This window comes from Lagopus leucura, unplaced genomic scaffold, assembly GCF_019238085.1.
Source record: "Lagopus leucura isolate 7727_CA_CO unplaced genomic scaffold, USGS_WTPT01 Super-Scaffold_100021, whole genome shotgun sequence".
Taxonomy (NCBI): Eukaryota; Metazoa; Chordata; class Aves; order Galliformes; family Phasianidae; genus Lagopus; species Lagopus leucura.
This window is the reverse complement of record NW_024962274.1, coordinates 8,102,901-8,116,851: the sequence shown is the minus strand read 5'-3', so window position 1 is coordinate 8,116,851 and position 13,951 is coordinate 8,102,901. Positions and strand designations below refer to the sequence as shown.

At 51.9% G+C, this 13,951-nt stretch overlaps 1 protein-coding gene across 5 annotated transcripts in view; it reads right to left on the bottom strand.

Annotated features, from left to right (window-relative positions):
• The window catches only part of EPHA4 (EPH receptor A4), a 202,412-nt gene that overhangs the window by 84,044 nt on the left and 104,417 nt on the right, over nt 1-13,951 (bottom strand). For 2 of the 5 annotated variants that reach the window (XM_042878583.1, XM_042878586.1), the window contains exon 2: nt 3,584-4,247. In XM_042878583.1, the coding sequence (XP_042734517.1) occupies nt 3,584-4,247 (664 nt within the window). Of the gene's footprint in view, nt 1-3,583; nt 4,248-7,831; nt 7,856-8,014; nt 8,083-8,625; nt 8,717-13,951 lie in introns of those variants that run through there. The other 3 variants (XM_042878582.1, XM_042878587.1, XM_042878585.1) reach the window with 3 other exon arrangements.

The following is a 13,951-nucleotide window of genomic DNA, read 5'->3' as shown; positions in this document are numbered from 1 at the left end:
CACAACTCAAAAAAGCAAGTGTAGATGAAGACAAAGCTGTTGGCTCTCATAACCTTTACAATATCACAGTAAAAATCTCAACTGTCTCACATATTTATATTAAATGGCAGGTCTAAAATTGAGATTTGTAATTTCACAGCATCAAAACCATCACAGATGGCTACAGTCTATGGCTTCTTTAATCTGCCTTCTCTCCCTTCCTGCTTGTTTCCCCCTTCCTCCAATCTGAGTTTAAAGGATGTGTTTTATCATAAGGAAATCAGAACTAAACGCAAACCACAATATATTAATTGTGTAACAAAACCATCTGCATAACAATGACGCGTACAAGCAAATCTCAAAATTATGTCTCAACGTTGCCCTAAAGCACCTCAGCCGCGAGATGCGTCACGAGTTGGGACAGCTTCAAGTTCCATCAACAATATTCCACATTTGTGCTCTCCTAAAGGACAGCCATTAGCACGAGAAGTTCTGGGAAGATCTGTATAACTACAGATCCACAGCAAGTTAGAGTTCACAGCACACATCAGCCGTCAGAAATCAATCAGCGCTCATCTTGTATTTCCAGTGAACAAGACAGTGCTGAGGAAGTACTCCCAAGGCACCTCTGAAGCGAAATAAGCAGGAATTAAACACTCGGCTCTCTTCTGTCCCTGCTCTGGGCTTTTGTGTGTCTATACGTGTGCATGTATATATTCTATACATATTTTCCCTATATTCATATTCCATACGAACCCTTGGAAGTTCAGCGAGGCAATTTATCAAAGTCAGCAGAAAAAAAACAGCAGTTGTTTGACTGAAGGACAGGCTTTGTGCAATCATTTCCAAACACCTCCATACAACACACGCCATTTTTTCCATACATCCTGGTCAAGGTCAGAGTGTCATTAACATCTGCTACGGGAGGCGCTTTAGCAGGGAAGCATCTTCCCATTATGCTTCTCCTACACAGAGCAGATATTAACTAAACGCAGCTCAAGGAAATATCTCTTGTTTAAAAGCCAGAGGGCTGAATGAACTTGAAGCCCAGGCAGCTCTCAGGGACCGTGTGGGGGATGCGGGTCTGGGAGCACCGAGGTCTCCCGTGGCTCTGCAACAAGTGCGGGCCCCGCTCTGCTGCCCTGAGCCTCTTCTGCCCAGCAAGCTTTTGTCAAACATCTAAAGTCTTAATCAATCCTAACTCTGACTCAAGGATCACAGGGGAAGATGGATGAGGAAACGGACAACCTCTGACCTCCCCTTGTATTTGTCCTGCCATAGCCAGCCCATTGAAAAACAATTGGGGTGGAACCCTCTCACCAGCTCCAGGCCCAGCCTGGCATCCTTTTATCGCCTTTCACAAGCTCACATTCCCCTTCCTCCCCCGTCCTTGCTCCAAACCCACAGGAATGCTCCTCATTTCACGCCCCCAGCCCAGTGTCCCGCCAAGTGAGACCCAGCCCAGCTGCGTGGTGGCAGAGGGCAGGACAGGGGCCGGCTGCATGCCACAGCCGCGGCGTCAGGCAGCACGGGCGGCAGCGCGCCTCGGCTCTGCGGGGCTCCGGCAACCAGAGGAGCTTCCTGGTGAACCGTTCTGGCTGGGGAACGGCAAACGCTGAAAGAGGAAACCACAAGTAACCACTGATGAAATGGGTTTAGCACTTTCCAATTACTTGCTGGCTCAAGTCCTCCGAGAAGAACTGGCACGGGCCAGCCTGACTCTGGCAAACCCAGGAAGACAGAAAGTTTCCTTCTCAGCTGCAAACGTGATGCAGCCTGGCCCTCCTCCAGCCGCACAGACAGGCTGCCCGGTTTCCTGAGCCCAGCAGGTACCTGCCCATGCACATTCAGCCCCACGGTCCAGTCCAACGACAGAAAAAAAACAGCCCACTCCCACCACCGCCCACCAGCAAAACCTGAACACCTTCCCTTGCAGAAGGCAGAACTCATTACACAACGAGCTCATACCACGTCCGGGCCGCTGGCGAGGAAAAGCGTGAGATGTGTGTCAATCGGTGTGACCCGGGGCTGACCCAGCAGGCCTTCAGAAGAAGGCACAATCATTTCCATGCAATAAACCAGGATGCTTTTCCCCCCATTCGCTTCCTCCTCTCACAGCCCAGACTGTTAATGTGTCAAGATGCTTTGCCTAGAAGTCACCAATCTATCTGAAGACAGCAACACCTCCTCAGCCTCCCGTGGCTCTCCTAAGCAGCGCCCCCTCAGCGCCACATCTGCAGGTTTGCATCTTCAATTGTATGCAGGTTTTTGAGCTTCTGTCTCACAGAACTCCAAAGGCAGTCCTTTACCCCAAACAGGATGCCCCTTCCTGATGCTGTTCATTTCCCAATGCTCACTACAGCCCATGGTAATTTCGTTGCCAACAGGCACTTAAGATTTTTTCCATCTAGCAAAAACTCCACAAATGAAGGCAGAGGTTTGCACTCAGAACTTCTTTCCTGCCAAAGCTTAATTTCAGTATGCAGTAATGAGCTTCATGTGCAAATTATGATTTAAAAGAAATCAAGTAGGCCGTTCAAAAGACAACATTCTCACAGGAGTTCAGCACAAAGACGCTTGCTTTGCTAGCTTGTTCTCAGTCCCCACTAAATAAGGACCTGCTGAAAAATGCACCAATGGTTCGTGAAGCCAAGACATTTTGCTCCACACCACCTTTTCCAAAAACACGGGTACAAATCCACTAAGACACGCAGCACCTTCAATTCAGCACCTGGCAGAATTCAGGCCACTGAACTGTGCAAAAGCATTTCAAATTTCATCTTCGTTTACGCTTACACAAGCAAGAGTTTAGAAGCTGAGGCCAAAGATTTTTTATTTATAAACTCTTCTCTCCTTCCTTAACCTTCTACTACTTTTTCCAGAAAGGAGAGATTAAGAGAACCTAGGTTTTTGAGGGTGTTTTTCCCCCCCCTTTTAGGACAATTTGTCTTTTATATAAACTTTAATCCCTAATTCAGCAGTACGTAGGATGGTGCGGGGGGAGCAGACTTTCAGCATTTCTAAGAGTATCCTAGCACCTCCATTATTAAGCTGACAATGGAAACCCTCTGAGAAATGAAAATATTGAACAAAGGCAGCAGTGTCAAATATCAAAAGGTTATTTAGCACTAAAAATTTGCAACAAGTTAAACACCAAAGACTTCCCCTTCTCAAAGGGGGAAATAATGCAGCTAAAACTGCTGCTTTTCTTTTTTTTCCCCTCCTTTCCTCCTCCTGACTGGTTCTTATCCCACTGCATTATCCAAGGGAAACTTAAAAGAATTGTCACTTTAAATGATGGCAGCTCAGCTGCACTGCTTTGCAGTCACACACATTTTGGTGGCTGTTGCAGACCAATGCAAATTTAGGTGCCTGCTGCAAAATGCATTTTGCCTTCTGCCTATTATGGCAGTATCATTTGTTTTGCATTACATAATTCTTAGCCTTGCCACCTGGAGCTGTTGGACTCCTTCATTAAACCCCTCTGTCCCACTGCATCCCACAGGGGCTGCTAATTACTGGCTTTACTCCATTTACTCTCATCTCCAATCCAATTATGTGTTCAACTAAGCCCTAATGAAAAGTACAATATGGCTCATCTTACCTTGGCATTCACCATTGCGTTCTTCATAGCCAGCATTGCACAGACAGTTGCCAATGGGTACCAGCCATTCACCATCTGCCCCGCAGTACATTTTTGGCACGTCCTTCTCTTCCGAGTTGTTGACACAGGAGCCACGAACCTCCACCAGAGAGGATGTATCAGCCCCAGTAATGGTGTCTGGAAACTGTGCCAGGTTTCGAACTGTCAGGGGGCACTTCTTATAGAAGACACGAACAGACACCAAAGCAATGCAGGCACCGACGTCCTGGAAAGCCAAGTAAAACCCTTTCTTGCTGAGAGGTCCCACGTCCCGCACCTCTGTATTCAGCTTCATGATCCTGTCGCCAATGTCCACCTGGGTGAAGCTCTCATCAGCAGCAATGGTGTCGATCTTGGCAAACTGGCTCTCTCGAATAAAACGCTCCTTGTCATTGTTTGATTCATAGTAATAGAGGTTGAAAGTCTCTTTGCAAGTTCCCATGACGCCTGGCAGGCTGTTGCAGTCTCTCAGTGTGAACTTGATTTCAACATATACCCTCTGAGCCCCCTCACGGGGAATCCAATCAGTTCGTAACCAATTATTCTGACTGGGCTCCATCACATTGCAGACCTGGTAGGTGCGGATCGGAGTGTTTTTCTCATCCATTATGCTTACTTCCTCCCACTGTCAAGAAGAAAGAGCAGAAATGCATCGGTATTCAAAAGAAGCAACAGACATTCACAGTAAAATTAACCTGCCCTTCCACAACTAACAGGGAGATGGCATTTTTTTCTGCTGAAGGAAAACAAATAAATAAACACATCTATCACTCCAAGGCCAGACCTCAACTACTTGGACATTCAACGAGAAGCCCACTGAAGAGAAGCATCCAAACCAGGTAAGACTGAACAGCTCAGCCCCCAGGACCCAACTTGGATCAGGGCACATGCAGCACTTCACAGTCCAGTAGCACAACACCAGCCCTGGTGTTTCCTCTGCAGCAAATGTGAACCCCTCTTTGTACACGAGCAGCAGGCAGCAAAATCACGTGACAGAGATGGAGTAACACCCACATTTCTGGCATCACCACCATGGCTCTTAAACTGCTAAACCAGCCCTGGTTATTTCTGAGAGCTTCCAACCACCACGCTGGGCTGGCACCACATTTTAGAACTCTTCTACTCTTCAATCAAGTTCAGGCACCTCCTTCAGAAGTGCCCAACCAACAAGCAACATAATTATGAAGCACCGATACCTGCAATCCAAGGAAGGCATGCAAAGAAGAGATCTTGCCCTAAACCATTTCTGGATGAGGAACTTAAAGAGAAAGAAAACATAAGCAAGAGCTTTGGAAACAAACAAACGAACCAACCCCACAATGTTCTAGAGACTGCGATACAAGAAAGTTCACCACAGTGCTTTCCTGGAGTGGGAAGAAGAGGGGCCTTGGCAAGATACTTCTAGTAAAATCCCCACAGTGCTTTGGTTTAAGAGAAATCCTTCTTCACAGAACAACAAGAGCAACAACAAAAGGCAGCATGTATTAGACAATGCCTGCTTGAGTTTGGAGGATATACAAAAAAGCATATAAAAATCATCCTTAGAAAAGAAAAAAAAAAAAATCCATCAGAAACTTTAGAGAGACTTCCCAGAAGTGCTGTTCTGAAGCCATGGCTTCGACAAACAAAAGCCTTCTTAATGTTAAGGGCCTTCTAGTATAAGATCCTGCACTCTGCTCACAAGGACTGCTCATATGAGAGTGATTTTTACTTAAAGAGATTCCAGCTTAGCTGAATCCATTTATAGAAAGACAGCAGTTAGCACCATGAGTCACTAGGAGCAGAGCAAATAATATTTTATTCGCTGCCCAGCTATAACTGCAAATTAAAATGGAAGCAGGGGATGGGGCGGGGGGAAATCAATACTCAGCATGCCATGACTTTTCACAGAAAAAGGAAAAAATAAATCTTAAAAAGCCATCTATCAATGTAAAGTGTAACACAGTGTTAGTGAGAAGACAGTTATTTAATTTACAGCTGCCACAGAGCTAGTTTACTGTTGCAACATTGTCTTTATGATCCATCAGTTTCTATTCTGCTTGCGACCGGTCTATGCTACCTATCCGTGTGTGGTAGAAGAGAAAGGAAGCAGCAGAGGGAAGCAATACTCGCGCACGGGATTTCCTTTAGCACACTCATACAAAGGAGGATGCTGCACAGGGCTCCACGCAGAGCCTGCTGAGGCTGCAGCCACACTCAGCGAGCCTTGCTCAGGACCTCAGCACAGCCCTGCCTCCCAGCACGCAGCAAACGTTTCTTACTTCATGGACACACAAACCAAATGCAAGCACATCTCCCCGCCAGAGCTGAAAACGACCAGAGCCCCAAGACTTCCAGCCACTGTAAATGGTTTGTAACTCCAAGTACGTGGGCAAAGGCTTAATTTCAGCTTGAAAGCAAAAAGTTAACTTCCATAATTCAACTCTTCTCACGGTTTAATGATGCAAAGTAAAACATTCTGGGCACAAAACCTGCTTTTCGACTGTGAAACGCAAGAGAAAATCATTAATGACGTTTATACTGCAATTCATTAATTCCTCCAGGGCTACTATACATTTGATTACAGCCAGGCGTTGCTAAATGGCAGCGTTTATCTCTAACCCGTCTTACTCACGCAGCCCTCACACCTCAGGAACTGGCAGGGGTGCAGAGGCACATCTCCTGGAATAGAGAAGGTGCACACAGATAAACTGGTGCTGAAGGACAGGGTCTTCCCAGGAAGATAAAGGAGAGAGTTCACTGCTGCTGCCTGAAATAAATCTGCAGCACACAAAGCTAAAATAAACGCTTTGCAAGCACCGTCTCTCAGAGCAGACCATGTACTCTTAAATTTTTCACTACTGGCTTAAAAATAGAACACACGTATGTAGGTTTAGTGAAACCAGTCACGTCCACAAGGAGAGCGCGCGCTTCCTTCTCCAGCTTGCATGGAGCTTTCAGGGAAGACATGAGGGGAAAGGGAGAATTCAACAGTTAATAGTAACAAGGCTCTCCCCGGTCATCAATTCATCACTGACTTATTGAAACTTATACATTGGGTCCTACTTTCATCCACAGCGCAGGTTCCCCTTGCAGAGCTGCAGGACAGACCCTGCTCACACAGCTGCCCGTCCTGGGTTGCAGCCCTACAGCCCTCCCCAAGGCAGAGCTGCTCCTGGCAGCTGTGCAGGCTGAGGGCTGCAACCAGTGGGCACCGCAGCGCAGCCTGCAGGGCTGCCGCTCAGCACCGTGCTCCGGAGCTCAGTGTGCCAGGCTCAGCCCCAGCCGGGCTGTAGTCAAGTTCAGGCAGAACAACAATGGAGGAGCCAAACAATCCCCCTTTCTCCCATGCTATGGCTATTCAGAGCTTATGCATAATACGTCGCCAACCAGCACAACCTCAGATTGCTTCCACCCGCTGCTGTTTCCTTAGCTCTCTTCTAATTACAAGCAGGAACACACACACAGAACTAAACCCGTAGGTTCCCAAAGACCCCAGCGCTCTGTTGTGTTTGGGTCTGGATCTTTCAGCACTTATTTTTCACCCAGTTTGACTTAGGGTGCTCAAAGAAAAGTAACTAAGCTGCTTTAGTCATCTCATACGAAAAGGATTTGAGAGGTGGGCTTTTTTTAATTATTTTATTATGGTTATTAACGATTAGTGTGCGATGCCTGCATTTTTCTTAAGCTGCTCTCTTTCAGGAAGAAAGCCCCTTCTAACCGCACACCGCGGTGACCCCGCCAGCCCCAGCCGCAGTGCCCCGCGTCCCACGGACCGCAGCAGCGGCTCGCACTGCGGGCACCCTGCCCTCCTGCCTGCAGCCCCACCGCAGCGCCGCGCGGAGCCCCGGCCGCCTCCAAGTGAGGCTTCTGCTGTCACCGGACCGCAGGGAATCGGAGCGACTCTCTCTTACAAACACCTCCTTATGAAAAGCGCACCAAAAGACCCGGGCGGCACAGGTTGCGCGCTGCAGGTACCCAGCGGGAGCCCAACGCACCGCGCCAACCCGACGGCAGCCCCGACCCGCGTCGTACCCGCGAGCGGCAGCGCCAGAGCGCAGCGCGGCCCGGCGGAGCCAGCCCCCAGACGCAGTAATTACAGCCAGGACCGCCGGTTCAGCCGCCGGATCGCGTTTCTCGTTGGTATTTCACCTTCAAATAGGCACCTAAGCCCGTGCCTGAACCGATCCCTTAATTCCGAAACCTCTTTTCTGCCCTTTTGCTTTTTACCTCTTCCATGACAGAGCCATCCGAAGGGAGTATAGAGTTTCCCCAACAAAGAGTAATTCACTCCGCGAGCCCGGGCCGAAACCCGACCTCCCCGCCGCAATCAGCGGTAATCGCGCCATTAGGGCACTCCGAAACGCACTAATCGCCCCCTTTGCCCTCGCGATCCGATAGCGGCGGACTTACCCCTCCTTCCAGCGGGCTCGCGATCCAGCCCAGCTCTCCCTGCACCGAGCGGGAGTCCAGCAGGGTCACTGCGGAGAGGCAAAACAGCGCGTTACGCTCCGGCCGCACTCGGGAACACCGCGCAGGGGCGAGCGCTCAGCGCGCGAGTCCCGGGCAGCTCCACGCGGGACTCGGAGCGGGGCGCCCAGGGAAGTAACGCGGCGCGGGGCAGGGCCGCTCGCTGGAGCCGCTCGGGCGGCGCGGGGCGGCAGGGGGAGCGAGCGGAGCTCCGGACGGTGAACGAGCAGCGCCTCGGACGCTCGGCGGAGCGCTGCCGGGACCCCGGCGCCCAAGGGCGGTCTTGCTCCCGCTCCCGCCCCGTCCCGCGCCGCGTCCGCTCCCCGGGCACCCGCCCGCCGCCGCTCCGGGGAGAGCCGCGCGAGAAGGCGGCGGCGGCCCCGGCCCGGGTGAGAGGGGTGAGAGGGGCGAAAGGCGCGGGGGCCGCGGCACTCGCGCTCCGCCCCGCGCACCTGTCCGGCCCCGGCCCGCGGCAGCGCCCGGGAGCGCGCGGCCCGTGGGGCGGAGGGACCGGCGCCGGCACCGAACTTTCCCGCGGGGCGGCCGCGCCTCACCTTCGTTGGCGGGGTACACGCGGGAGCCGGTGACGGCCCCGCAGACGCCGACGAGGAGCGGGAGGAGCGCGCCGACGGGGACCCCGGCCATGCCGCCCGGCCGCGCCATCCCAGTGGAATAACGCCCGCATGGGCGCGCGGGCATAGGCATTGCCAAGGGGCGGGCCGAGCCGCCGAGCCGCCGCCAATCGCCGCCCGCCCCGCGCCGCCGGCCCCGCCCCGCTCCGCCCCTCTGTGCGGTGGCCAAAGCGGGCGGCGGGGCCGGGAGCGGTGCGGCCCGAGGAGCCCGCAAGCGGGGAAAACGAAGGAGGAAGGAAGAACGCGCGGACGGACAAACAAATAACTGAGTAAAGAAATCACAAAAAGTCGCGAGGAGAACCCGCCCCCTCCCGGTACCGCGCGGCGCCCGGGAACTGCGGGCATCGGGCAGAGAGCGGCCCCACAGCGCCCGCGCCACCCCACCGCTGGGCAACAGCGCCACCTGGCGGCCGCGCCGAGCGCCTCTGCGGCCCCGCTGCCCCGCGCCGGAGCGCCGCGCGCCTGGGGTCGAGCAGCCCCCGCACCCGCTGCGGTTATGTTGCTGCCATCGCGTTTCTGCCTCAGGAAAGTACCTCTCACTGCTTTTAATGTGGGCGAGCTCCGGCAGCGCGCTCTCTGCCCGCCCGTAGCACAGCTCTCAAACTCGCCGCTACCAATTCGGCTCCTCCCGGCCGGGGCTCGGCCTCCCCCTCCCCACGAGCGCCCGTTACGGGGCAGCTCCGAGCGGAACCGGAGGAGCGGGGAGCGACGCCAGCCTCTGGGCCGCACACGGCGAAAGCTCGGAGCGCCTGTCGGGGCGGGGGGCTGGAAGCAGCACGGCTGTGCCATTGTTAAACTCTGCGCTTCCTGACTTTAATTATCGATGCGAATTCTCGGCTTAATTAAGAGGAAGAGAAGGAATTGTTCCGTTATTATTACACCCCAAAGCAGGCAGGGCTCGGTTCCAATGATGTGAGCCTCCCACCTTCATGTTAGGGTAAATGGTGTGGGGTTGCAAAAGACTGGGTCGTTTCTATTGCAATGACAGAAACGTCAGTTGTCATCAATTACGACATGCTTTGAAACCTCTAAAATATTCCAAGTATATTGATGCCACTTTAATTTAGAGATTTTTTCAGATAAAATAAACATAGACAATACAAAACAGCCTTGTAAATATAACAACAGAAATGGTCCCAGTTGAACCAAATCCACTGCACTTTGGCTGTTAGAAATGTGTGAAAGAAGCCGTGCCAAAACAATTGCTGCTTCCTCACTCAGGGTCACCTCAGCACATACAGCCCACACGGCCACACCAGCTGCAGCAGCACTCGGGCTGACCCTGCCCACAGCACGCAGCACACACTGGGATCCAGCCCTGGCCGTGCTTGGCAGCAGTGGGGCAACTGATCACAGAAAGATCGCTGGTCCCCCCTGCATTCACCATTTGTTTTCTGTTCGTTTTGAAGCGCTGGTGAACACTGTGGTACCCACACAGCATCCCCCTGACAGGTGCTGTGTGCTCAGAGCACGGTCCCACAGCAAGCAGTGTTGCTAGCAGGGCTCTGGAGTATCACACAGCTCTGCACAAGGAGCTGCTCTGCACCCTACCTAGCTGTGAATGCACAGCCTGGTGCCTTCCTGCCCCAGCAGGATGTGGGGCTGCTGCACACTGTGCCTTTCTCCCCTTTCTCCCTCTGCCCACCTACTCACGCTCGTCCATCTCTCGGAAGCTTTTTGCTGTCAGTCAAGTGACAGCCTTGGTAGGAAGCTCTGTGTGCTTGCGGGCCTCCTGGGGCCCAGCACCATGCTGAGGTGGGGAAAAAACAGGAGGAAAAAGAAGCAGCGGGGGGGAGGAAGCACAGATCCTCCTTTAGTATGCAATTCCACAGCCTGCAGGGGAAAATGCACCCGGATCCTCTGAAAAGCTTTTTCCCACAAAAATGTGAGCCATTTACCTCTCTCCCACACAGCTTGCACCCGACCAGCCCCTGCACAGAAAGCACAGCAGCCCGAGGCAGCTGTGTGCCCACAGCCCGGCCCTGCAGGCCTGGCACACACCGTGGTGGCACAGCCAATACCAGCACCATGCTGCCCACCATCCCCTCCAGGCTCAGAGACCTTTGGCAGAGCTGTGGGCATAGCACATCTGCCCATCAGTCCCCTGACCAAACCTCTTGCAAGCTATGTGCGAGCAGCAGCTGATCCTGGGTCCGAGCAGGATGCGGTTCCCCAGGCTGAGCTGCCATTAGCTGAAGCTGCTGCCAGAGCACAAAAAGCTGCAGGATCCCAGTGAGGAGAGAGAGCATCACGGCATCCCAGCAGTTCTATTCCAGCTGGGATCACAGGGAGCTTTGCTGTTGACCTCAATAAGAAAGGGATCAGACCTGTAGCTCATTTGCAAATCCACTCTGTGAAACAAGTGAGCTTTAGGCACTGGAACGTACTGACACTTCCTTCTCTTAACTGTGACCATCATCACAACAGTTGCCTATTTACTGCAGCCTTTTTGCTAACGGCAGAAGCCTGACAGTGTGCTTCTTCTGACTGGGCACAAGCCAGGTCTTGGCAGCACAGGGACAGCCGTGCGGGACTCTTCCCTTCCCCAACCAGTGCCACTGAGGAGGGCTGGGTGAGCGTCAGTGAGATGTTGTGGGATGTCAGTGCCAAGTGAAGCCGCAGCTGGTACACAGCTCTGTACAGTGCAACCCCTAACATTTGCAGTATGCCACTATCAGGTCCCCAAACAGAAATCCTGTCACCAAAAGCACTGACCATGCAGGAGTGTTTGTGATACAGTTCGTGCTGCCCACCATCAGTGAGCACAGAAGGGCACTGGCAAACTGTAAAATGTGAATAGCAGCTCAGACACAGTGAAGAACAAAAGGAAGAAATGCAGCCAGTGCCAAGCCCAGTGCTGCAGCCCATCACCCAACAACAGGCCCGATGCAGCAGAGCCAAGCACCCACCTCGGCAGCGCAGGGCTGGGCTCGCTGTGCTGTCCTGCAGGCAGGCCGGAGGCAGGCAGCAAGCCGCAGCTGTCCCAAGTCGGAGCGTGACCGAGAACGCCGTGCATAGCTGTGCAGCCCCGCAGGTTGTTTGCACTGCGAGCACAGATGCTTGGCAACTCGGAGCGGAATGTGCGTGCGTACACTGCACCGAAAGGTTATTGAGAGCTGCGGAGGTTAACAGATACCTGAATGACTACAAAAGGCTTTTGAGCATCTCTGGCATTTGCAGCAGCAAGCAGCAGCGATCAGCCTCCAGCCGCCGAGCTGGGTGGGATGGGCTGTGGGGCCGCGGGGGGCACGGCCGGCGGGCAGAGGGTGCAGCCAGGGAGCTGGGAGGGCTGCGCCGCCCAGCAGGAATCGCGGCGAGAGCGGCAGCCCGTGCCAGAAGTGGCAGGGAAAGCTGACTGTGGCCGTTTCGGAGGAGCCTTCGTTGAACGCGAAGGGTGAGGCTGAAGTCTAAGCGCGGGGAATGGCAAACTACATCCAGATTTCTTTAGAAGCACACACCCATCTCTGTCTGCAGTGGGGAAAAGATCGAGTTCAACAGATGTAGCTTTCCTCTTTCAAGAATAAGGTCGCAGTTTGGGACTTCTCAGCTAGATTCTGGCCTGGTCTAAGATGAAGTTGAGTGAATTTTTGTAGGAATTTAGCTAGGAAACCTGAAGAGGTGGAACTGGGCCCTTCGTGTGGAATAGAACCAATCCTAAATCAATATAAATTGGATTTGTTTTCCTGCGGGAATTTCAGCTTTCCTGCCATTAATTACTTCAGGTATTACTAAAAAAATATATATAAAATAAATTTAAAAAGATGCAGGATTATATTTATTGTCCTGATAAACGTTCTGCAGGAATGCCTTTGGATGCACAGATAATTAATTAAAAAGCAAAGTCTCCAACCTGTTTTTTTGATAAAATAACCTAAAGAACAGCATGCCGGAGCTCTGACTCATGGTTGCTCTGCGTTTGGAGACAGTGATCTTTCCAGAGATTATTCATGCAATGATGGTACCAATCAAGCTGTACCAGGAACAGGTTCCCTACGGAGCCCTGAACAGTTCTGGCACTTCCAAGAGAGTAAATCCAAATGAGCTCTGAGTGAGCCATGCTCTCTGAGATACTCCACCCAGACTAATGAACAAAATTTTAGCAAACATATAGAAGGAAACTGTTTCTGTGCTTACATTAAGGAACAAAACCAGCCCCTCCTTCTTTATTACTGCGTGCCATTTTTTAGTAGCACGATACAGACAGATTGGTTTTCTCTAGAACGAAATGTAAGACCCTGCTTTTTGTTCTCCTAAAAAAGTGGAAAGCATTTGTGCATTTTTTCCATGAACGCAAGAGTGACTGCAGTGCTCCCCAAGCAGGGCAGAGGCTGGGACTGCCCCCAGGAGGAGAGCTGTGCTCAGCTCTGCACAGGTTTCCTGGGAGACTCTCAGTCGCTGTCACAGTAAAACTTTACAAGTTGGCTGGAGCTGAGTGCCTGCCGTGCCTGCCTTAAAACAGCTCAGAGAGAACTGCAGGCAGCCACTGTCAGCCGCACTGCTCCCGCAGAAGGGGCCAGCTTCATTCAGGAACATCTGTAAGGCACGAAAGCACCTTTATACCTGCTGTCTACAGACCAATCTGAAAATAGTAATGCTGGGCTTATCTCTGTCTGATGCATTCCCTGAGCATCTCTGTCCTTGCTACAGAGAAGCTGCAGGCAGCAAAGAATGGCTGTTTATTTTCTAAGAAATGATTTGCCACATTTTAAGGAACCTCTAGCTGGGGAAAGTGAGTACATACATTTGCATTTGCTTTAGCTCAGTGTCTGCATTGATTTCATTGCAAAATATTTCACATTCTAGATTAATTTCACACAAAGCAAAAAAAAAAAAAACCATAGCAATGAAAACCTGCAAGAAGAACAATGGGAGAAAAGGAAAAAAAAAAAACAAAATACCATTTGATTGATTTTATGTCAAAAAGGTGACGGTTATTGTTTTCCTCCATGCTGCCACTGATCTGAGGAGCATTCAGAGAATAAGGTGAAGTTTGCTGTGCTGGCAGCGCTGCCACTGCATTGCCTTGCTTTTCATTCATACCCATCTGCTGGCTCTTGTCACAAACGCAGATATCCTCGTACAGCCCCCCGCACAGCCGGCTGCCAAGCCTGCTCTCTGGGGTGTGAGCACCACAGGGACATCAGAACAAAAGACCTGCATGGGTCCGTGCCCGCACCCTGTGCTACTCAAGCACGAACCTAATTTTAAGAATTCTTCTAATTGATGAGATACAAATTAGTTGCTGTTA